Source organism: Apis cerana, linkage group LG15, assembly GCF_029169275.1.
Source record: "Apis cerana isolate GH-2021 linkage group LG15, AcerK_1.0, whole genome shotgun sequence".
In the NCBI taxonomy this organism is placed as follows: domain Eukaryota; kingdom Metazoa; phylum Arthropoda; class Insecta; order Hymenoptera; family Apidae; genus Apis; species Apis cerana.
In genome coordinates, this window is record NC_083866.1 from 5,202,931 (window position 1) to 5,228,343 (window position 25,413).

Consider the following 25,413-nt stretch of genomic DNA (forward strand, 5'->3'; position numbering starts at 1 on the left):
CCGCAGCCTCTCGTTTCCAGCTCCATTCCAGCCTCTCCCGCCTTCTCGCGGGCCCCTTCTCGCTTCTGCCTCCTCTGCATCTTTGCGGCCCGCACTCCAGCTGCGTGTTCCTCCCCTCCCACCAGCCTTCCCCTCCCCTTCAACCTTTCGTACCACTGTTTCGAACCTGCGTTGGAATTCGATCGAGAATTCGCACAAGGTATTTCGTATTATCAAGTTTTCTCCCTTTATCGTCTTTTGCGCGCTGTCCAATGATGATTTAATAACGATGGAAATGCAAGTGTAACGCTTTTAATTAATATATAGTATAGCATGGGTGTATAAATGGGTGGAGAGATGAAATTCTTGATTTTCTTTTCTTTTTTTTTAGGGAGGGTGGATTCGAAACGTGATGGGAAACGCACGTGGGAGAGATGTTAAAATATATTTATTAGGACGTTCGTAATAGAAGAGATTTCTAGTAGGAAGGAGAGATTAATCGGCAAAGGGTTTTTTGCGAATGAAATTAATCTTATTCGGTTCGCCGTAATGAACTGTGACTCGGAAACAAGGCCGCCTAAGGATATATCGCGGTAGAGGGGCGCATGCAAGAAGCTGAATACCAAAGATTCCTGGAATCACTGCCGCTGGGCGATAAAGCGTTTACACCTGGATCGATTAGCATCTTTCATTAAAATTAATGGAGAATCGATACTAATCCTCCTACGATCCACGTTCAACGCATACGGGGGCACTAATTAACCGAAATATCTGCGACTGACCGAGATGTATCGGTGCGTTGGCTTTGGTTTTAGAGATGGCCGGCGCCTGATGCGAATTATGTATGATGCATCGACCAATATCGCGTTAAAAAGGTAACGAGTCTCGTATTTCATATAGAAATTATATCTGTAAATCTTATCTTTCGAGTGTTACCTTTACTGAACGAGTAAACGGGTAAGTATATGAGATGCAGAAGATAATTCAATGCAATTCTTAAACAAATCGTGATATGATATCTTACGATGTATAAAAATATAAATATCAATGTATGAAAATATATATAGATTTACGTATAAAAATTGGATTAGAATAGATTTCGGTAAGATTTTCGATCGATAGATTAAGCGAAGAAAAGGATAAAGTTGATCGAGTATCGAAGCTGTCTTTTGAGCGCATGATTTTTGTGGAGCAGGTGATAGACAAGGAGAGTAAGTAATGCGAAAAGGACAGAAATAGGATAAAAATATTGAAATCAGCGCCATCTTCAGAGTGCCGCAAATGAAACTCGGAAAGGAAGGATAGAAAATGGTTGGAAAAGGACAGAGATAGAATCGGAATTAACCGTTAGCACCATCTCTCGTGTAGAAGAAGTACTTCTTCGAAGATGGTAAGATAGAGTTAGAAGAATTAACGCGCAGCGCCATCTCTCGAGTACGAAAAGTACCTTTTCAAAGTCGATAAGATAGAGTTGGGAGAATTAGGAAGCAGCGCCATCTCTTGAGTTTTCTTTTAACGAGATACCTTTGTTGATTAAGAGATGGCACTGATGATCAATTCTTATTGTATCTCTATCCTTTTCCCATTATATTCTGTCCTTATTTTTTTGAGTTTCATTTGCGGCACTCTGAAGATGGCGCTGATTTCAATATTTTTATCCTATCTCTATCCTTTTTCCATTATTTGCTCTCCTTGTCTATACTTTTTTTTAGCACATGAATAGGTATAAAATAAAATTCGATATAAAATAAGATTTTAAGACATTACGAATAATTGAAATTTAAACTGTATTTTAATGAAATTACAAATAAGATACAAACGTAAACAATAATTAGAGATATTAATTATTTAACATTTATAACGAATAATAAACGAATAGTAAACAAACCCTTAAATATTCTTATGCACATTCAATTATATTTTTATCTTGAGATAAAACTTTCAAAAGAGCATTAATATTTTCTGAAAGCAAGAAATCGTCCGAGATCACTTTCGATATATCGATAGTCGTTTCTATGGCGCCATTTAATTTTTTGAACGCGTTCCTCGCAACCACAAGCTCTGTCAAAACGTTCTTGAAAAGTAGCTAAAAACAAGTGTGTGTTAAGTGTTTACTGATTCTGTGTATTGTGATTTGAAAGATTGTAAGCTACTCACTTCGATTCCACCATAATTTGCGATGCCAACACATCCTACGAATCCATTTCCGTGAGTATAATATCCTAACTTCCTTCTTCGCAATCCGAAACAGAAAACTACATTTTGCTTTCTACACGTATCCATCAATTTATCGATTTGATCGTCTAATCCGTCTAAAATCGTGATTTTTATTAAAAAATTTTCCATTTCGTTATAAATTTTATATATTTACCTTCTAGTTCAACTTTTTCTATATCAGGAGCTATAATCACGAGTTTAAGCTTTTTCAAATCAACGTGTTTACGAACTTCTTTCAAACCAGAATAATAGCGCCGTTTATACTTAGATTTATTTGGATTTTTCTCGTGAAATCTTCTTTGAAGCCTTGTGATTTCTCGTAGAAATTCTTCGAGAGCGTCGTTCAAACTTTTCGTTAACGTATTAGTACAATATCTGTAAGATGTTTGAATTTACAAAATTATCAAATAGTTTTCATTTCACGTAATATCAAATAAATTCTAAAAGAAAAAATAAATTTCATCTTCTAGATGAAAATTAGGATAGGATAGAAAGGTTATAATTTTGACAAACATTTTGATAATGTAATATATATATTATTTATTGCGTGTATAATGCAAGTATTAATGAATCAAGAATACAAACATATATTACAATGTCACACAATAGCATTTAAGTGTCATACAAAATATAAAATACTTTAGTGTTTATCGTTATAGGTAAATTAAAATACTTACTCTCTAAAGTTACGAGAAAATTTTGGGAAATTTTTATCATCTATTTCTGTACTAGTTTGAACTTCTGACTTAATATCATCATTAATTTGAAGAGAGAGAGTCTGTTTAACAATGTCATTTTCAATAATATCAGTAATAAAGTGAGAAAAATTTGTTCTATTATTTCCTTTCACTAGCCTATTTGTCAATTGCATTCCTTGAATTCCAAGATCATTTATCCTTTCAATTACATCAGGTCTGTGACATAGAGTATTGTCAGAAATATTTATATCATTTATATTTCTGTAATTTTTATCATACAGTGCCATTGTCCACATATTTCTAACATAGTCTATCTCTGGCTCTGCACTAATTTTCAAAGCATTAAAATCAATAGTATCAACATCTCTACAGATAGCTTCTACTTTTTTACGTTCAAATTCTTCTCTTTTCTCATTATTAATCTGTGCTTTCATATTACGATTTAAAAGAATTATTCTCTTTAATTTTGAAGGTTTTTTGTCTTTAGAAATACAAATTCTAACTTTTCTAAGATCAGAACATTTGTTTTTATCCAATCTACTTGGCACATTAAAACCAAGATTACCCATGTAGAGATTAATCCTTAATTTTGGAACTTGTTTGTTCATTTTATTAGCACATAATGTATTCTATAAATAAAATTATAGATATAATTCATTGTATTATTGTAAATAATTATTCAATTTTATAAATTCAATAATAATGCACCTGTAATGCTTCTTGAAGATTGATACAAATTTTATTTGATTTTTTATATCTTCTTAAAAATTTTGATCTTTTTGGTTCCATGCTTGTCTCCTCCATGGGTAACAAAATCTGTATATTGTTAGATGTTGACAAACAAACTTCTCTTGGTATAATTGACTTTTTACCCTTGATATATCTATCACCAAGTTCAGGATATTCAAAATTATTTAAATTTAATATTCTGTCATTTTCAGTAAAAGCATAGCTCTGGCTAAGTTCTGCCCATGGATCATGAGAATTGATATTTTCATTTGTACTGAAAAGCATATAAAAATATTATTCAACTTTTTTTTTTAATATTTCGTAAAATTGCAAAAGTTATACAGAACACTTACTCAAATGACCATGTCAAATTATCAATCTGTGATTTCTGCATTTTAATATAATTATGTCTAACCATCGTAACTTTCATTTATATAGAAACTAATATTCATAATTGTTATTGCTACCATTTATTAATCGTGAACTACGCAAAACATACGTCATCTACTAAGAATATGTAAACAAAATTATATATTTCGTCATAAACTGATAAATAAAAGATCCTAGATCCGAATGTCTAAATTTAAAAATTCAATTCCAATAATGAATCTGATAACATTGCGGTTTAAAAATAATTTATTTTTCATTTATTTTTATAGAAATCAATTATTTACAACTAAATAAATTTTATATAAATAATGTTTGGAAATTAGATTTAATAAAAAATTAAATATAGTAAAGATTGGTAAGCCTGATGACCCAGTTCCTTAATGAAATAACTTTTATAGTTCTCCGTCAGAGGGTACTAATGTCGTATATAACTGCTTCATTAAATTTCCATAGAATTTATAAACAGAAATTTCTTACAGAGAATTTATAATCATAAATACTTTTATCGAGAATTTCATTCTCTTTATTATTCATAAAACATTACGCATATATATTTGTGTGAAGTTAATTTTACAAACATGAAACTTCTTAGAAAGTTTTAATTAAGCTACATAAACGTAATCTAAATTTTATCAAAAGAATTCGAGAAATTACTTCATAAATTGCCAAACCTAAAACACCGTAACATTAGAAATTTTATACATTGCCATTTACAAGTAGAAATATCAACAAATAAGACAAATCGTTGGTACGCGTATTAAATAAATTTAATATTTCTTTATAAATCCTATTCAAATTTGGTATAATAAAAATAATTCATCGATTTTATTTTTCATTCTCCATTTTATTTATAATTCTCATTCGTTCAGCCACCCCTTGCGCGATGCATATATATTTTTTACGCGCTATTTATATCATCCAAGTAACCACATATTATCCCAATATTATCTTTCCATAAAATTTCACGAGCTTCGAACCTCGAAAACGAGAGATCAGATCCGTCAGTCAGAAATCGTTGCATTATCTAAATAGCAATAACAATTCTCTCACGATTACTCTGGACGAATTGCGCTATTTCTTCGGCCTTAGGTTTATCGTCCTTCATAAAATCGGTCGTCGTAACGTCGTTGGCACGTGAAAACGATCCCATCAGGGACGAGCGACTTTCTCGAAAAAGTATCCCTTATTTTTCTCTTTTCCCTCCTCCCTTTATTTTTCGCGTTTGGCAGTGGTGCTCGTGCGCCGTTCGTCAAGGACCTGCGCACGTGCCACCGGCCTGGCGGACCGATGAAAATCAATAATTTCCAGGGTATAAAAGATCCTGTTTCCGTAACGTGGCCACCTCTTTGAGTTCCGGTGATCGGTGTGTCGCGCACCTCGGCCTCGAACGTGTTAGTGGCTCTTCTTCTCCGTTTTTTCCGATCTTTCTCTCTGTTCCATCGAAGAGGTATACAAGCAGGTAGTCGATTAAGTGGATTAGCGTATAAGGTACCCACGCACCGGCATAGTGCGTATGCCGGTGTTTAGCGATAAGTTTCACACCCATCCCGTGGTCACACGGACGATTTCGGTGTTTCACCCCTTTTCGAAAAAGCTCTATCGAGGCGTCGTTTAGAATTAATATTTTTTTCTCTCTCTTTCTCTCTTTTTCGTTCATCCAATGTCTTCTCATTCATGCGTTTTAGAAAATTCCATTCTTCGCTTCGATCAGGAGATGATATTCCTGTTGATGTTCCTCCGACGCCTCGAAGAGCGTATCGTCATCGCGTGGCCTCTTCGAATACCGATAATCTAGTCGAGGTTTACAAAAGTAAATCGGTGGAAGGATTAAACGACTCGTTCGATCGGTCCATTCCCCGATTAGGACGGCCGTAGAAAGTGCAGTTGCACGTGGGCACGTAATCGAACGCGAGCAGGAAAAATACGCGACGACGGATCATTAATGATTCGAAACACTTTCGCCTCGTAAATGGAGTTTGCAACCGATCGGTATTCGTGGGTCATTGCGATAACGTTTAAACGCCCCTCGCTCCGGAAATCGTCCGCACGACTACAATTAATTTATTTAAGAACTTCGAAATCAGAAAGATGAACTTCTTACGAGATTTGATATACATCCACGAGACTGATGGCTTAAGGATTATACACTTCTCTTCTCGATCTCTTTATTATTTTTCAAATACCACGAAATATATATATCTTATCTTTGTTTTTTTTCTTCTTTCCCTGTTTCTTTGATTTGTTCCACACGGAATATCGTGTGGCATGGTGTAGGCCTCCTGGGGATCCCCGCCATGTAAAAAAACGGGAACGCGTTCCGGCACAGTACCCCTTGGGTGACGAGGAAAGCTGTGCCATTTTATGTTCGTTTTTTAACGATAAGTTCAACCGAAACCCAGCTTTCCTTGTTTTCCACCCTTGCTTTTCTTTCTTTCTTTCTCTCTTTCTTTCTTTTCACACAAAACAGTTTATACTATAACATTTAAGAGGACACGCGCGTACACGTGTTCTTCCAAGTCGCTTTCATTCTCGATTCGTAAATTGGTCGAGCGAGACGAGGAGCAACCTGCTCGAAGAGCGTAAGTACACAAAGTGGTTAAAGTATTGTTTCAACGGTTTCAAGAACTTTGAGTTGCTCTCGTCTCGAGCGAAGTAAACTGCTTTCATACTGTGCCACCTCGCTTCAAGTTCCCTTCATCTTTTCCCTATTCTCTACTTAACCGACCCTTCGTTAAGGGAACCATCGTTTCTCTTTTCAAATAATACTTTGGTTCGTAGAACTTTGTAACTTTACGTGTATACATTTTCTTCGTCTAAGTATGAAATAATTCGTACTATACTTTCACGAAGACGAGATAGACAACTACTAGAGTTAATTCGTAATTGTTCAATCATCATTCTTCCTTTCATTTCTATTTTTCGTCCACAACTTTCGTTCCACAACTCGTTCTACGACACACGATCAATGAAAACATCGTTCATTCGCAATTTTTTTTCACGCACAATATATAATTTGCCCCCGATGATCAAAAGCGATTTAAATGCTTGCATCGATTGCTCGTGAAGTTTTGTTTTAATAGGGGAAATTTGTATCTGTTCTCGCCGCATTTCTTCTATTCGAACATTCCGACTCGTGTTTCCTGGCGCGATAACGATCGGATCCGCTGGAAAGTTTGATTAAAAGCGTGGTCGTAAGGCCACGGGAATGATTCATTGTTCGTGGAACGGGTGCATCGCGTTACTTGAAAAGGTGATACTGGGAAAAACCAAGTGGACTGGAGAATCATGTGAAACGTTTTCATTGTTCGATCGTTTCATTCTTCGATTCTTAATTATTCTTCTGATAATGGTATAAAAGTATATATATATACTTTTTGTTCCAACCAAATATGTAAAATAAAAAAAAGCCGCGTTATAGATTAAATTTTATAAAATACCTGTATTAAAATATTCATAATAGATTTGTAGACTAAATAACTTTTTTTTTTTACATTAAATCAATTTGAAATTTAAGTTACGTGCAATCGATTCGGTTAATGGAGCTTAAAGTCATTAGGGTCGTAAGCGCGATGTAATCAGTATTGAAATCGTGCACAAGTTAATTTATCAAACTATCGATTCTGAAGTGTACCAAAAATTGATTGACAGCCTAAAGTCGACGATCAACCGTTCGAATTTACGCAGTAAACTTTGATCAATTGAACTTTTAAAATCTAAAAATTAAAATTCATCTCGGCAAGTTCTTCCCTAGTTTTTCACCCCTTCCAAGCTCCACTCGGCCGGAGAGTGGATCGATCGAATTGCCTGTTTCCTCCTCGAATCCCTTAGCTTGCACTTTGGATATTGGATTCTCGATTGTTTGCCAACCGAATCGATGCTGTTTACGAGTACTCCCCGTAAAGTGGATTCCTCTCTCCCAATCCTCTTTCAGTCGGACCATAAATTCATATAGCATCAAACATCTCGATTTTTATCGACATCACATCTCTCTTCGAACGTAAATCGTTCGTGGATCGTTCGCTCGCAATCCAGAATCGCGGAGGATTAAGGAAGACGTCGGGTCACGGACATGAATCGGATCGCCGTGATTCAATCCATAAAATTCCGCCGGCCAATTTGTAAGGTTCGCTTAGGCGTGAGAAGGCGAAACCGCAGCGCATTAGCCCGAGCTAAAAGGAAAAAAAAAAAGCAATTGATTATTATAAAACGACCGGGCAATATCTCCGGCTGCCTACTTACCTACTTATGGATCGCAACTACTGTGGCCGTTTGTGTTTCGAGAAGAGCAGTTTTGCGAGAGAGAAAGAGAGAGGGAGAGGGAGAGGGAAAAAACGACGCGAAACACCCTTCGGTAATTTAGAGATCAACGAGTCTCGCGTGATACACCGTTGTTGCACCGTCATCGTCCCATTTCGTTTAACAGGCTTCATCGGCTAATCATCGTTGCCACGATTATGAGCATGCATTAAGCCTCGTTTTAATCGCGAGATTTTCGTGGAAAGTGGAAATGCAACGCGCGCAGAAACGTGATATTCGACGATATTGATGAGGTATCCAAGGGGAAAGTAGAGGAAGGATATGTGGGGATAATTTTCATTGGGATTGATATTAGGTGGGAAATTCGAGACGATACTCGAATTTGTTTGTTGTTTGTTGAAATTGTTTGTTTCTTTCATCAATGATTTGTAAATAATAATAGTTTTTGAAAGGCGGATAAATTTTCGTTCGGAAAGAATAATAATTATTTGATATTGAGGCTTCGTTCTCGAGAAAATCGGTTATGAAATTTTACGCGCATGCACTTGAGAAATAAAGTCAATTGAACTCCTTCTTAAAATGCACAAAACTTCACATTTCGATTTTCCTTGAAACGAAACATCGTGTTAAAAATAACCACTTATTTTTACAGGCTCCATAAAAAATTCCTTGTAACTTCGAACTTCTTACTTTCCCTCTCGACACCTGTTAATTTTCTTCAGAAGAAAATTTATAGTTTGATAATTCTACGAAAATTTCAAGTATCGCAAAGTTAATTAATTAAGCAACTACACGCGGATCGTGAGGTATACTTACTTAAGAGCAGTTGTTCGAACTCCTCCTCCTCCTCCCCGTGTACATGGTACATCTCGACGAACGAGCTCTTCGACATAGCGAAACACACGCCTGCCCTTTAATCTAATACGTCGATCGCCTATTATTAGCGAAATGCATTGTGTCGCGCGTGGTTTAATCGGGACGTTCGCCGCTAATGGAAGCGGAGAACGCCCACCCAAATCAAATCCATCGAGAGGATAGGGCGTCGAGGCGTAAACGTTCGTGGCGTTTAGTCGAGGAGAAGCCTTCGCTTTGCCTTTGAGCGGATGCATCGCGATAATAGATTGTTTGTTCGAGGGAAACAACCACGTCACGCGATGCTTCAAACAGAATTGGAACGTTGCTCGCGATTAATATTGTCGTGGAACGAATCTCCTCTTGGATGCGCCGTTAAACCTGTTGGGACTCCATTCTTTAACGTATGGAATGTAATATTTATTGGATACGATCCTATCCTATCGTGCGTTACGCTCTCGGATCTCGAACAATTATTTTATTTGAGAAATTGGACATTTCATAGATGAATGAATCGGAACGGATTGGACGATTAATAATTACGAAATTAAGACGTCACACGTAAGTTGTGGATTTGCATTGTATCGTATCATATAATTTAATATTGTCGTGGAACAAATTTTGATTTTAGATAAGATCAACGTGATGGTCTCTAATTGGAAAGCCATTAGCATTGTCGTGGAATGAAAAATTTCATTGGACGATTTCATGCCGAATATTAATCTCGAACGAATCTCGTCGGATACGATCGAATCGGATTATTCGTGGAATGGTATTGTCGTGGAATAAAATTCGTTGGACGGAGCGAAACGAAGCGGAATTGGAGCATCATTCGCGATTAGTATTGTCGCGGAGCGTAGAATTTCGTTTGAATACGTCCATGATAGGACGCATCACACCGTTGGAGAGAGCATCGAGCGCATTGTACATGCTAATGTAATCTTGTAGGAGGGAAACTTGGCATCGAGAACCTTTCGATACCATTGTGAAGAGATATACAGACGATTGCAACGAGATTCAACTTTGAGAGAGAGAGAGAGAGAGCTCCCTCGAGTGGGCTTTAGCAGTTTCGAGACATCGAGGGTCTTTTTTCAGGGAGCGGATAATTGAATCGTGATGAATGTAGGCGATGCCTTGTAGAATACGATACGTCTGTAGAGGTATTAGATCGAGGAGAGGAATTTTGACCTCAATTGTAAGTATGATTCTTCGTGGGGTTATTTTTTTGCACAGTGGATACTTTAGTTCCCTCTTTTTTTTCTTTTTGGGAACACGTTTTTCCTCTCTCTTCTTTTCAAAAACTTTTTTGAATTGTACGTTATCCCCATCGATAAGTATAAAAACTAATAATTTTTTGTTACATTTTTTTTCCTGCGAGAAATGATAATTCACCCGAATCTACCGATGATCGTTAGCGATGAGGATTGGGTATAGAATTTTATAAGAAATTTTTATTAGGGTCATCCATATTTCTCACGGCAAACTCAACGACAAAAAAGAATACACGAAAGAAACAAGTCGAAACGTAACCGAGCCAAGTAATAAATATTTCGAGGAAATAATCGATCGATGCTCTCCCTCCCTGCTCCGCACAGTTGTGCAACATACGGAAAAACAGTTAGAAGATTCCAAGATTCTATGAAATAATACCTGCACCGAAGTTTCGCAAGTTTTTTTTTTCTCTCTCTCTCTTTTATATCCAAAGATTTCGAGATTCGAGCAATTATTGTAAATAACCTTAGCCGTGATCGTAAAGTGGATGCATAGAATCGAGCCACCGAAATTTACCACGTATCCACATAGAGAATTTTTACTATGGTAAACGCAACGTTTCGCGGAATATACGAGGCGGCTCTCTGGAGGCATGTGCGGTGTGGCAAGTCGCGCGGAACGCATTATTTTCCTTTGGCAGGCTTAAAATATGTTGTTATGCCGGGGAACGAATGGGATGAAGGGAGAAGGAGAGAGGAAGCTTAACATTTCGTACGTTGCGTATATACCGCGGAAATGAGGACGCTCGATGAAGCAGGGGGAACGACGAGACTTCACTCGTCGAACACGCCTTCGAATTAGCGGACGCGCGCGTTAAGATGATATCGTTCTAACTAAAGAGAACTTCTTAAGAAATCTTCTCGGCGTGGCACACATTCTCGTTCTCGTTGTTACACATACGTGGAAAAATAATCGCGAACTTTTTCGCAAAAACTTGTAAAGTTTAACGAATTTATTACACGTTCGAAAGTATATGTCTCGTTCTCGCAAGATTTCGAAGATTTAAGAAAAACAAATGCTGAGAACAATTACTCTTTGTTTTCACTTTTCGTTCCTCCGCCGATTTTCCTCGAATCTCCTCGAGTTTCTAATATAAGTTTAAACGCTGAAAAGAAGAGATTCCGATCCACGGAGACGCAAATCTTGCAATTACCTCGTGGCGGCACGCGATTCCGTACGTATCGTTTATTCCGAGTAATTGCTTCTTTAATGGAGACCGATTTCGAGGCCGTGCAAACTTTCTCGACCCGTCTAAAGTCAATTTGACGACAGTTAAGTAAATTTAGGTTTCTTGGACAACCTTGAGCCGAAGATGTAATTCGTGTCAAGCAATCTGGCCGTGCATCCTCGTGATCCTCTTGTCATGTCTTGCGGTTTCGGGCTGAATCGCGAAACTTTAGACTATTTGCAAGTGTTTATTTATCTAGGAATCATCGTATTTGAGATACGATCTCAAAATAGGATAGCATAGGATGAATTTGATGAATTTTCTTTCTAAATTTGTACGCACGTATGCGATCATTGTGAAAACATCGTATACGTAATGTAAATACGTAATGTAGAGATATAGAGAATTATCGAAATTACCAAGATCGATTAAAAATCCCAAATTTTCATACTCCTTCCACTCGAGGAAATAATCGATATAAATTTATAAAAGAATAAAGCAAAGAATTTATACCAATCGTATATATAATCGTCACACATCGAACAATAATCGCACATCATTCCAATTACGCAAAGGGATTGAAGAAATTAAAAAGGAAGATGTCCAGAATAATATAACGAAATTAACAATCGTATTCCAATCACCGTATATCGTGCAATAATCGTATATCTCTCAGAAAATTACGAGAAATTAATTGACTCGGGGGAGGAGATTGAAAAAAATGCGAAAACTTCTTCGTTTCGATCGACCACTTTACGAGCACTGTGTTTAATAAAATTCCGAAAAAAAATACAGGCTAATTAAAAGGAAAGCGGGAGCCTCGAAAGCTAAGAGAGGCGACTGTAACGAGCGGCAGGGTGGCCGAACACAATGTCCATTGCGCAGCCTGTACCGTTATTTTTTTATGTTTACAACGTGGCCACGTTCGAGGCCCTGTTACGCAACTTTCGTAACTGTATATCGCGTATACCGTGTCACGGGATCAACCGAAGAAATATATCTGGCTTCGAGGGGCGAGCTTCCATCGAGAACTTACGATCCTCCTTTTATGTGTGTGTGTGTACGTGTCAGGATACGGCGCAGTCATCGTTCAAGCCTCGATAAATCGCCGTTTCGATACGCGCGACCTCGTGAAATACGCGATGACAACGTTTACCCCGCTTTGCTTCCTTGTTACCTCTCAAGATTCTCCAACTGGAATAAGAATTACACGAGTTGGTTTCAAGTAGAGTAGAATAATTAACTTTCTTCCTGCTACGAAAGTAGTAGTTGCTCTCCCATTCGTCAGATTCCATAATTTGGTCGTTGAACGATTATCCATCTTGGAATTTTCTTTATTGCTTTTCCCTTTTATTAAATTTACACTCTCGGTATTATTATATTCTCGTTTATTCGTTTGCATCTCCTGCATATTGTCGCTGGCAAATTTGATTCAAATGGAGCTTTCAACCGTTGCAGCTAATTTTGACCGGAAATATAATCCCGAAAGCGCACGTACGACGCGGGGCGTCGCGACGACCCACCTCCGCGCTCTTAGATTAGACGTGGCTGTTGGAGAATTCGCTTTATGCCCGCCGATACTTTGCATAGAAATTGCCTCGACCCAATTCACAAAGCCGGAAGAGAAGCTCGAAGATTCCCGAGGTACTCACCAACCCTAATTCATTCGCTCCATGCAAATGCGGTCGTTATTGGGTGGCCGTACTTTCCTTACTTCTCGAGTGTTCCACATTGATTGAATTTTAGCCGAGGCCTCTTTTACAACCCTGCTCGATTTTTAAACCAATTTTCCTCCGAGACCCTTTAACAAATTTAAATTAAACTCCATTAGGCAATTAGATAAGGATTGATTTATATGATGGAATTCGATCTCGCCACCTCTTAATAACAAAACAATGAAAATTCTCCGCGAACGAGTCGAGAGAAACGAGTCTCGATCGTAAATCTGCATAAATGTCTTTCTGCGCGCAATCAAATCTGAGAGAGATGTAGAGGATAGAAGGATGTGATCAATTAATTTTTAATCTCGTCAAACTTTTTCTTCTTACGATAAAACCCATTAAGAACAATTCGCCTCGTAAATTCTATTATTAGCCGGTATTCTAAATTAACTCGAGGAACGTAGAACGCATAGAGAATGAAGGGAGGAGGGAAGGAGGGGGAAAAAAAGTAAGAACGTTTCGAGGAAATTTCCCTGTTCTCGAGATCCAACGTCTGGCAACGTTCCCTCCGTGGAATCGAGACGAAAGATTTTTGTTCCCAGCGCGCATCACCGAGACGAATGCCTCTGCATCTCGTCTGCGTGCAAACTTTCACCGGTGTCCATTGTCCCCATCGTTATGCCAACTCACACGCGCCGTTTGCGAACGCTCCAAGGCTTTCATTTCGCGAGTGACAGTCTTCTTTTCCATTCAGCGATCCTCGTGGACGATTTCTTTTGCCGGGCCCACCACCTGGAACCGCCTCCAGTCGAGACCGGCGCGTGATCATAATTTTCGAAATCCACGATTCTTCGAGATCCACGAGATCTCGTCCTCCAAACCATCTATCCGTATTTCGTCGAATATCATTATCGCTTCGTCAGAGCATCGCTCGCGTTTAACGAGATTCCCATTTAGAGTTCCCATTTAGAGTGTGTGTAACACCAAGCTAAGGATAGGTAAGGTAATTTTACAATTTCTAAGTTTCTAAAGAAATCCTAAGATCCTAAGAGGAGAGGATGATCCGTGGAGAGAGAGTCGTTCACTTGACTCCAACCTCGTTTCTCACGCGTAAATGGGGAGAACGATTTGCTAAGAGAATGGCTAACCGTTCACCTCGGGGGCCAGAATCTTTTTCTCCTGGCTCCTCGTGCAGCCACTTGTCCATGTCATCCCCGAAATTGCATTGTTGCACGCGAACAGAGACATCTCGTTTACGGGAAAAAAAAACCTTTCGTATTATCTTCTATTTCTTACGATCGTTTTCGAAACGATGTAAAAAGTCCTCCCCGTTTCGACCGGTCAATTAGAAACAATTGAAAATTCACCCGAAGCGAAGTTCCGAGTAAAGGAAATTACTTTCGAGCGAGGTTATTATTCGATTCAGGGTATCAAGTATCGAGATATTTTCTCCGACACTTCGAAATAAAAATTAGAATTAGAAACGAGAGGCGAGATTTGTAAGAAAATTTGAAGATTCAACGAAACGAGCAAACATCGTCGTCGCTTTTCGAAATCTTCAACCTGAAATTCGACGCAACCAATCTCAAGATTCGATATTTAACCAAGACTTCGCTACCTGAAAAATGGAAAAAGCTCAGAAATTCGCACGAGGGGACGACGCTTTCTCGCTTGCTTTTAACGAATTACGAGCACGTATCACGTGAGGAGATATTGCAAAAGAGTTCGAAGCACGCCTCGATTATTCCGGGCCCATCTGGCGCAATAACGAAAAACCGGGGACGGCGGATCTATAGGCGATAAATCATGGAGTAAAAACAACGTACGAGGTTCGTATTTCGAACAATGAAACGGGGTGAAGGATCGCGGTTATTCGAGGCCATCGGGGCCCTACGTGACATCGAATAAATGGAAACTCCGATAAAGGGCAAAAATGGACACGCGATAAAATTACGTTTCGAAGAAACGTAACACCTTGCTCGATTGAAACATTTATCCGAGCTCTCTTCGATTTAAAAAATCGTGCGCCTGTGCGAAAAGAGGGGAAGGAGGGGGGAGGAGGAGGGGAGGAGTGGATTTTTCCGCGGCGAAAGCCCGATTACAGTAAACGGGAAGTTATCGAGGGTGAGATGGAGATCCGGATGGAGCCGTTTTGTCGAGGAATAAAGCGGAACTTCGCCCAATCGGGCTCCAATCGCGACAAACTTTCTCCGCTATTCTCCTCCGAGAGACGAGGAGATCACGCTTCGTTGCGCTTTCGAGCCTTCTCGAACCTGATATTACGATTGATCTTCTAAAAACTTTGAAGGTATTGGAAGAAACGTTAGTATCGATTCTTTATTGTGATCATACTGCGTTATAATTGGAAAGTTGGAGCAGTTAATTACGTTTTACGTTAATGTTTTACGAAAAAGGAAAAAATGAAAGGAAGAATAGAAGAATTGAATATTACCTGATTTATCTTTTAACTTAACGAAGTCTTTACACGTATAATATATATATGTATACGTTTCTTTCACTTTTGTTTCGCAACAGCGACGTTTTTCACTCTTAATTACGAGAAGAATAGAGAGAACGTAAATTAAAAAAGGAACCAGAAGAGGAGGGAGGAGGGAAGGGAATCATTGTCAGTTTTCAACCTTCTCTTCAAGGTTTCGTCGTCCAAGCTTCCAGAACAAGGCCACGCGGATTGTTTTCGACGTTTCGCGAAACGGGAACACGCGTCGTACAATTGTACGACGAAGATCGTTGCCCGTAGCAAAACAATAGGCCGACACGCTTCCACCCGCGACTTCCATCTGCTTTCTTTTTTTTTTTTTTTTCTTTATTGCTTCCTCTTCTTCATTCAGCGTTATTACGAAACCGCGTGTCCCTCCCAACCGACACTTTCATCCTTCTCCTTTCTTACCTCCCATTTATCATTTCTCGAAATCACAATTGGTGTTGCGCAATCTTCTTCTTACTCTTGTAGATCGCAGATAACAATCATCCGTGTCGAGGTCGAAATATTTGCTAATTTTTATCACTCACTTATCGGAGAAGAAACAATTTCGTAAATATATGTAAAATTCCTTCAAAATTTTCTTTCATCGATCGTGAATTATTGAATGATGACTAAAAAGAATCCTCCTCGTATTAACAGAATATTTCGTATTATAGAAAAACGAATTGAGAAGAAGCGAACCAGAGTTCGTAGGAATAAAATTTCGATTACCATTGCTAATAAGATATACCAATTTTTATATTCAAATCGAGATTATTCAAACCCGAACAAAGCATTCGAAACGTGTCTGCGCAACGAGAAGTCAAAATATTACCGGTATACACCTATTCAAAGTGCATTCGTCGTGCAGTGTACAAAGCGGAATGATCAGAGGAATGTTGGATCACGGCCAGATCCAACGCGCGAATCGTCGGTATCTCGTCGGGCCGAAGATACAGTAAGGCTTAGAAACTCGAACACGTCGAAATACCAAGCAAGATTCTGCGAAGATGAAGTGATTTCGTAAGATTTTTCCGAGAAATTGGAAATGTGTTAAGATTTTACAGCCGAATGTAGGGGGATCATTACTGGGCCAATGCAGTTTTACAGAACGGAACGGGCGTTCTCTCCGTTTCCCGCTTTTTAATTGGCCTCGGGATGATAAATCTCGGCGAGCTCGCTTTAATTGCGCATCGCGGCTCATGATATATTTATCTCGATGAAAGATTCGATGTTGGTAAATTTCGTCAATTATGCAAATTGCGAATTTCTTCGGTCGGAATTAAGGCGTGAGATAGTGGCGTAATTACACGGATCCATCCCATATTTTTCCTTAACGAATTAATGCTTCGTACGAGAAAAAGAATCTATTATATTATATCTCTTCTCAGAGATACGGCCGATAGATACCTGACAATCGTTACTTTCGATCGTTTAAATTGATCGTTACTTACCAATCGTGAGAATCGTAAATCCTAAATTGATCTCTCGAAAAGAAGCACGAACGAACGAAGCACGTCGAAGCATGATCGAATCAACGGCAATAATAAATAAGGAAAAATCGGACGGGCAAATTTTTTCTAAAGAAAAAATATTAAAATATAAAAATAATGGGCTCGCAGTTGAGATACGCAAAAAATGACAGGACACTAGCTGTCATAACGAGTTGTAATATCGTCGCCGCCGTTTTCCCTACGCCTTGCTAGACGCGACCGAACAAATTAATATCTCCCCTAGGAGATGTTTCTCCTTGTATTTATCATCATTCCGGTGTTCCCCGCGTGTGGTGAACGGATGCGGCGGGAAGCGGGGTCAGAAAATGCCGCTAGAAAATGTGTATTGCGACCCAGTGACACAACGAAGATCCCGGCAACCGTTATCGCGTGTTGCCTCCGCTTTTTCTCCGCGTTTCTGCGACACGTTTCAGGAATGCGTCGACTGTTATCGATGCTGTACAGTGGTTCTTGATCCTAGCTTCCCAGCGCTATATAGCCTTCGTGGCATGCTAACCTTGGCAGGCAAAACGATGCAAAAATTCTCGTGAATTATCGGGATCTTTATTTTCTTCCTCCTCGATCGAACCATTCTTTTCGAGGAATTTAAATCTAGCGGAAATTGAATAATGCGAATAATTTTTATTGTTAGAGAATAACTGTGTCGAAAATAAATTTTTCCACGAATATCTTCGAGTTAAATTTTTTAAGAAACGGAGGCTAGAAAATCCCAAATTCGAACGTTTCGAAAAATCTTCTCTCTAGCCACAATTTTCATTTTTCCTCGTTACAATCATTGAAAAAAATCTGTGTAAATCCTATCTCGATATTATATTAAAATTAACGAGAGACGAAAATTAAAAGACAAATATGGCGAAAGGTATAAATCGCCATTAACACTTGACAAGTGTTCCCTCGACACCTTTCGATTTCTTATAAATCTCTTAGTTCAAAGACGACGAATCGGACGAGGCGACGTAAAAAAAAAAGAAAAAATCGATCGTCACGTCCGCGGTTAACTGTATTTTAATCGTATCGAAAGACGATCCTCGGTCATCGTTCGAGTTAATTAAAATTTATTGCCGCATCTGGCACGCGTGTGTTTGTTAAGTTTAATGGAAATTCTGGAGGGCGGCTTTGGTATCGAGCGCTCAATTACAAGGGAATATACGGTGGCTTTAATTTAATCATTAACCGGCCATTTCGAAGTTCGCGAAAATGAAAAAAAGAAAAAAAAACAAAAACGGAAACAAAAAAAAGGGCAGAAACAAATATACATATGTATATCGAGAAAGTCGAGTGAAAGAGGTGAAGAGAAAAAGAAAAGAGAAAAGAAAGGAACGCGAGGAGAAAGAAAAAAATGGTTCGACTGGTTCGTTCCTCGGCATCGATCGGCCCGTTCGTTCCTCCACTTCCGTCGTTTCTCTGTCCTTGAAAAGCAATTAAACGCAAGTGCGTTCTCGTGAAGGGGCCACGACGAGAACGGGAATACTGTTGGCGACGGCGGTCGATAATTAAGAAGAGAGAGTCGACTCTGCCTTGACTATCTCCTCGACACGTTATGCCAGATCCACACCGAGACCGATCCACTTTAACACGTTCAAACGCGCCACCAAAAATCGAAGCAGGTCTCGAATTTTCCAATGGATATAAAAGAAAGAGTAGGGAAACAGTGAATATCCAAAATGGAAATATGTATAGCGGCGATAACGTTTGTATCGAAGTGTGAATGCACGTAAGCTGGAAAGCTTCTTTCTCATTTTTCACGTTTCACGTTGAAACGATCAATATGACGCGAGCTTACGCGTCGTACCGCCTTTGAATAGAAAATCTCCTTGACGCATACGTTGCGTCACGAGTATTGAATGTGTTAATAAACATTACGGATGCTTCTTAGTGTGAAGTAACGCTACTGTTGTATAATATAATTCTATCATACGGTCCAGAGAGGATTAGAACGACCGAGAAGGAGAATGGAACGATTCAAAGCCAATGACACCGTTCCACGGACGTTATTGTGTAGTTTACGGAAGTGTTACAGCCGACGTGTAAATCCTGAGAGAGAGAGATTCGTGAGTTTTTCAACGGTTTTAAGTAATTGTGGGCAGATACGATAAGTGAGAAAAATGTTTGAACGTTGTTTTACAGAGAAATTGGTATAATTCGAAAATTTTAATCGCAAATTACACGTAGAGATTTTTGAGGGGAGGAGGATTGGGATGAAATCGAAATTTCAACATTTTGTCAAATTCTAAATATAATTTTTTTTTCTTGAGAATTGTTTTTGTCATAAGGTTATTAAGAAATTAAAGATATATCGGAACCTCTTGCAACGATATTCGGATAAAACAAATTGTTCCATATATTATTCATTGTACAGTCATAAAGTTTCATTAAAAATAAAAAATTCATTAACATTTCATTAAAAAATAAAAAGTTGTTCGAACATTTTCGTGAGCTACTAGCGTGTTTCGTGGCTCGTTGCATCTGCGCCGCTTGTCATACATAACATTTAGGTGTTCTTAATTTTGTTAAAAACATAAAATGCGCATTACGATCTTCTTCCTATTACAAATATATTCAATTCATTATCGAAATGATCCATTATATACTCCCAACCAACGAAAAGAACCTTCCAGGCCAGATCCAGATTCTGAATCTTCTTTCTTTCGTTAAAAAAAAACCGGAAACCAAACTGAGAGAATTCGAAGAAGAATCTTTCGAACGAAACTTTATATCAAAGAGGATCGATTTTCGATTCTTTCAATCCTTTCCTCTACGGAACAAAAACGACTAATCCAACCAAGTTGCTATAAACACCAAATGCCAAAATCGATAACCAAGCTCAATTACCCACGATGCATCGAGTAAGTATTAAATTCAATTCATGTTGTCCCCGCGACCAGCCACGGTCCAAGTGACCCACTTCCGCCGAGATTGAACAGGACGAAGAGGAGAGGGACGTGCAGGGTAAACGAAAACGGGCGATTCTCGAAGGGAAAGGGAAGAATCGTGCGTGGCCAGTTCCGTAAAGGGGACCTTTTAACCGCTCCTCCACGTCCAATAAAACGAGCCCGGCCTCACCGTGGAAATTCCTCCTCGACACGGTCGTAAAGCTGCCATCGCGCCCGTGTCAATTAGGGGCGCACACACGCCACGAAAATTCGACACGAGGCGATGGAATCGAATTTCTGCCTCGTGCCAGTTTCCGCCATCGGCGATCAAGGTCGTGGTTCCTGGAAACGTTTCCCCGCAATATTCGGCGAGAAAGCTCCGCCAGCGGGTTTATCTAGTTCGAGCCGAGTTTCTCGTCGGGAACGGATATCGATTCCATTAAGCACGATGTTGTTGCTAAATTCTGTTATATCGTAGTTAATGCGTTATCGTATTGGGCATCGGTGAAATGTTCCTCTCCAACTGCTAATATCCTTGTCGCGCATAGCGTACCGAGTTGGCAGGTTATAGAAGGATCTTGATATTTTAGAGATTCTAAATATACGTTCTTTGGATGCTTTAGTTATTTAAAGTTGCAATTATCTGTATGATTTATCGGAGGATAAGGTTACAATTTTTCTGCGATGAATCATGTACTTTGTTATCGTAGTCGGATACACTTGGCATCTATTACATTATAATATAAATAATTCTTATCATTTTTCCGACTTATATCTTGGCGATAACATTTAATAAACGAATAAATCGATTTTTAATACAAAATTTTCAACTTGAACTTCAATATATAAGATAGAAAGATAAATAAGAAAATCTGGATGTTTTTTTCAAGAAGAGGAAACAGCCCTATAATTAAAACCTCAATATCCGGTTTTTAAAACGCCGTATTCCCGTGTTCCTGGATCACTCGCATTCCTAAACCACTCTGTCAGTCTTCCACTCGGCGCTAAAACTCTCAACCCTCTCGTGAATCTCGTGTATTCGTAGCCGAAGAAGCCCCACACGCGCAATTAGCAAAGCCCCCTTATACGGGGAGGAGGAGGAGGGCTGGAAAGAGAGGGCCGGTGCCTAATTAAAATTTCACTTAACACGCAACGTTGCAACCTTAACAAGCTCGCGGAACGGCTACATTGCTACATTTTTCTCCACGAAATACTCTTCTGGACCACCCTATCTGCGACAGAATCCATCGAACTCGAACACGGTTGTGCGTCGTCGAAGCGCAACAACCCGAGTGCATTCTCACTCTTTTCCTTCCTTCTTTTTCTTCCCTCTCTCTCTCTCTCTTATTTTCTACTACACTGCTACTCTTATAACGAGACCGCAATTAACGAGGCCAGGCCGGGCACCAGCAATTTCGAGCATTCGTGTAACGTCGATGGGTGAAAGGCGAGGAAGGGGAGAGGAAGAGGATCGTTTCTAAGTCATGCCATTCGGTCCTGTGGTAAATTCCGTCCGGCTCGGCTAATCGGCTGCGTGCATCCCAAATGAGCCTGATCCCCCGCAGAGGGTTGCACCATGTATTTTAAACGTATGCAAAGCTGAAGATTGGCCGCACGATTTATGCCGTAATGTTGAAACCGGATTTCGCGCGATACAATTACGCGAGAATGGGTGCAGCACCCTGGCTGAAAATTAAATTGAATGGAGAGATTGGGATTGGATTTGGTGCGTAATAAAGGGTTGAATGGAGGATTGTTGATTTTGGTGGATGGATAAGAGAAGGCAGTGAGAGACAGTTTCTGGGATTGTCTTGCAGAGATGTTTAGGATAAAATAATATTTTTTAAATACTTACTTCTAGATAGATTAAATAACAAGAAATGAAAATAAAAATGCACGTGTGCATGTATGTGTATGTGTGTCAAAAGAATATTTCAAGATTTACGATGTGTAAGTGAATTATAGAGAATTATTTTTTGGCACCGGTTCTGGAACTCATTCTTTTCCAAAACTAGCTACGTGACTGAATATACAGGTATATTCTCCTTCGAAACACGAATGCTGGATAAATCTTAAACGAATCCCAACTTACATCGAAAATCTTGTTATTACAAATTTTGAACGAGTCCATTTCGTATCGATTAATCTTATTGTAATCCTGGTTGTCAAGGAGGAGGAGAAAATATGGATCGATCAGTTCGGCCGGAATGTGTAATTCTTCTCTCGATCCTTGAGAACGATTTCTCTAATCCGATAAATATATTATCTCGAAGATAACTCGAAGAGGAAACATCTTGTTGCTCTTGTTACTACATGATGCATCTTGGGCATCGATCGCATGAACCGCGTTGAACGGGTCATGGTGGAAAAAAAAAAAAAAAAAAAAGAAAGAAAGAAAGCGATTGTCGAGGAGAAATTCCTTTTTCAAGTCCTGTCGGACCTCCGCTGCTGTCGGACTCGGAACAATGGAATCAACGGCGGCCGCGATATACGCGACGCAAGTGTACCGTGAAAAGAAAATGCATCTCGGCCGCGTGTTTCGAAAGATCTTCTTTCGAACTTTGTTGAAAAAAAAAAAAAAAGAAACACAGCAAAATTATTCTATAAATTTTATAAATTCGTCTCGAAGAATGTAGAATTCAAGTTTGCCGGTATATTTCAATTGAATCCTTTCCTTCTAAATCTAAATCATTATCGTACATCGTGCTACTTATATGTAATAATTTTATAATAATTAAACACGTGTCCGTAAAAGAAATTTTAGGTTAGGTTTGCGTCACGTGGAAAGCAGGGAACGGTTTACCGGTAGAGCTGGTCGAGTTTGAGGGATATCGATGGTTCGAGTCAAGTTTCTATTACGGTCAGATAATAATAGGAGATTACAAGTGAAACTTGCTCGAAAGGTTAAGAGTCGAGGCGGCGGAACAGAGAGCGCAACCACGGAAAATGGGTTAATTAATCGTGTCAATTGTCCATTTACCACCTGGACGGAAAAAAAAAAATCTCGGTTTCATTGGACGTTTACCCGACATTTCCACTCTGAATCACCGAACTTTTACGCGCTGCAAGGACTTCTCGTGCAAGGAATCCTCCATATAATAACATTTCCATTCGCCTCTCTTTTCCTCGTTCTCTCTCGCTTCTAATATCTAGCTCATCGCAATATATCTCGGCTCACGCATGCGCAATTAGTGGACGCGTTTAACACAAAGCAGGCGGTTTAATTAACGCGCCAATTTTCAACGGGTCGTCGAGTTATCATCCGGTGAAAAACGTCGCGATATTTTCACCGGATAAGATCGAATCTCCTTTCGAATCTACAAACTCTCCGTTTGTTAATCAACGTGATGAAATCGAAACGATAACGATGCAATCTCGTTAACGAATACACTCTCTGCGACGAAACGATATAGCACACTCTATAATTTCCAACGTTTCCGACTATTAATTCGATTTTAAAAAGGAATATTAATAATATAAAAACGATACATTTGACGAAAATATTGGAATGAAATTATAATTATAATTATAATTATAATTATCTTTGGAATATTCTCTCTAGTAAAAAAAAAAAAAAAAAAAGAAAAATTTTAAACCGTGGTTAATCTTTTTCCATATTATTAAGAAAGGTATATTTTATATGGTTTTATAATGCATAAAATTTAGATATATTGCATTGTCTCGAGACGATCATAAGGTACACACGATCATTTTGTCGCCGAGTGTAAGTCCATTACATTACTAGTAGCGTGACTGTTCACAATATGAATATTTTACCTTGTTAACCTCGCGACAATGTAATTATCTTCTGGTAAATACGATCAAACGATAGCCTTTAAATATCCGCAGCCGTGAAACGCGTGTTAATTCCTCTCGTGCTAATTGGTCTGTCGGCAATTATCCGCGCGGCGTTAATCCTCGTGCGGGATATCGAAACTAAAAAGTTTCTCCTGTGCCAGATAATCTGCACGAGGAACTTCACAACAATATGGTGAACGCGTGTGCGCGGAATCGGTTGTTATTTCCCCGGCACCACTTACGCACCAGTTACGAGCCGAGAAAGGAAATGCATTTCGCGTATGGAGAGCGTCCGGCTGAACCCGATATCGCACGATGCACTAACCTCTCTGTTCTTAACATACCACTTATCCGTTCCTTATCGCGATGTTCGTTGTTCGATTATCACCGATTGTCCACGATAAACTGTGAACTTGTCGCTATCTTTTCTCTTTTTATCTGATCATTTCCGCGTGGAAATGAACCAAGGTAATTTGTCAATCGTATCGATAAACGAATAGAGGTGAATAATAAACGTCTACTTGACGAAGATCGGAAGAGTGGTGATTCGGGATGCAAATATAAACGATAGGAAGGAAGGAAGTTGTTCAGAAAGGGAACTCGAACGTTTGTACTCTCCATAATGGTATTCATAAATAAGTGGCGATATTGCGGCCGTTCCGTAGCGAGGTAATTAAGTTGCTCGAGTTGAACGAGCAATTTCGGGGAAAGTAAATATTCAAATGCTATTATCTCGAAGCCAGAGACGCTTCTATAATTTCGTATTCGCGGCAAGGAATAAGGGAATAAAAAGTAAGTCTACTTTGCACACCGAGGCAACCGTTCGTAAGCAAATTCTTCTTCTAGATTTTGAAATTTCTTTCTTACGAAAGGAAATGAATGAATTTGAAGAGAATTATTACAATTTTTTCGATTCCACGGATTCTTCGATTTACTTTTTAAACGAAGAAAAAGTTCCTTTTGGTTTTTATTCGCAGTTTTCGGGACACTTTGGGAATATATAAGGTCGAAACGAAATGCACGTTCGAAATGGAATGAAAGAACAAATTAGCCAGTCAATGGATGAACAATTAAACGAGGACGCGGAGGAGCGCGGCAAATTTTTCTTACCGGAAGACGGTACTCGTTAGGCCAGCGAATTAGAGCGAAAACTTCAAAAACTGGTGAGAGTGGCCGTCGAGAGGCATAGATCGCGTTTGTCTACAATGTAGAAACCAACCGATATATTTCGATTCGAAATATTCTCTGCCCGATGGAAATCGACCCGGTCATATTCGAATATTAATGATCCTCGCGGCGCTGTTTGAGATTTCGTTTCCCTATCCATCTTCGTCTTCCTCTCCGCCTAGAACCGATTTCACGAGATGAGAGCAGCTGGTACGATACGATACTTTTTTTTCTTTTTCTTTTAAACGAATAACTAATATAAAATCCCATACGATGATTAATATACTAAATTGTGTTGTAATATGTGTGTCATCCACGTATCTAATATTTCATAGATTAAAATCCAGGAAGAGAAT

General features: G+C 39.0%; 2 protein-coding genes across 7 annotated transcripts in view; one reads left to right on the forward strand and one right to left on the reverse strand.

Moving 5' to 3' along the window:
• Positions 1 to 2,065, forward strand: part of LOC114577328 (uncharacterized) — a 102,954-nt gene extending 100,889 nt beyond the window's left edge. For all 3 annotated transcript variants that reach the window (XR_009832868.1, XR_003697320.2, XM_062085729.1), the window contains one exon: positions 371 to 2,065. Coding sequence is in view for 1 of the 3 variants with exons in the window: in XM_062085729.1 (XP_061941713.1) it covers positions 371 to 392 (22 nt within the window). In the remaining 2 variants the exon portion in view is untranslated. The remainder of the gene's footprint in view (positions 1 to 370) is intronic.
• On the reverse strand, positions 1,753 to 24,298 carry LOC107996256 (uncharacterized). Of its 4 annotated transcripts, XM_062085718.1 has the most exons (9): positions 23,870 to 24,294; positions 13,215 to 13,363; positions 12,599 to 12,756; positions 3,977 to 8,182; positions 3,603 to 3,897; positions 2,874 to 3,523; positions 2,351 to 2,571; positions 2,137 to 2,291; positions 1,753 to 2,065 (listed from the first exon to the last, which is right to left on the reverse strand). In XM_062085718.1, the coding sequence occupies exons 4-9, from the start codon at positions 4,051 to 4,053 to the stop codon at positions 1,880 to 1,882; spliced, it is 1,584 nt and encodes a 527-aa protein (XP_061941702.1). In that variant the 5' UTR covers positions 4,054 to 8,182; positions 12,599 to 12,756; positions 13,215 to 13,363; positions 23,870 to 24,294; the 3' UTR covers positions 1,753 to 1,879. The 4 variants fall into 4 exon arrangements, with proteins under 4 accessions (XP_061941702.1, XP_061941703.1, XP_061941701.1 ...); XM_062085719.1 differs by lacking the exon at positions 12,599 to 12,756 and having other exon boundaries at positions 23,870 to 24,296; XM_062085717.1 differs by having other exon boundaries at positions 8,253 to 13,363.
• Between the last annotated feature and the right edge of the window lie 1,115 nt (positions 24,299 to 25,413).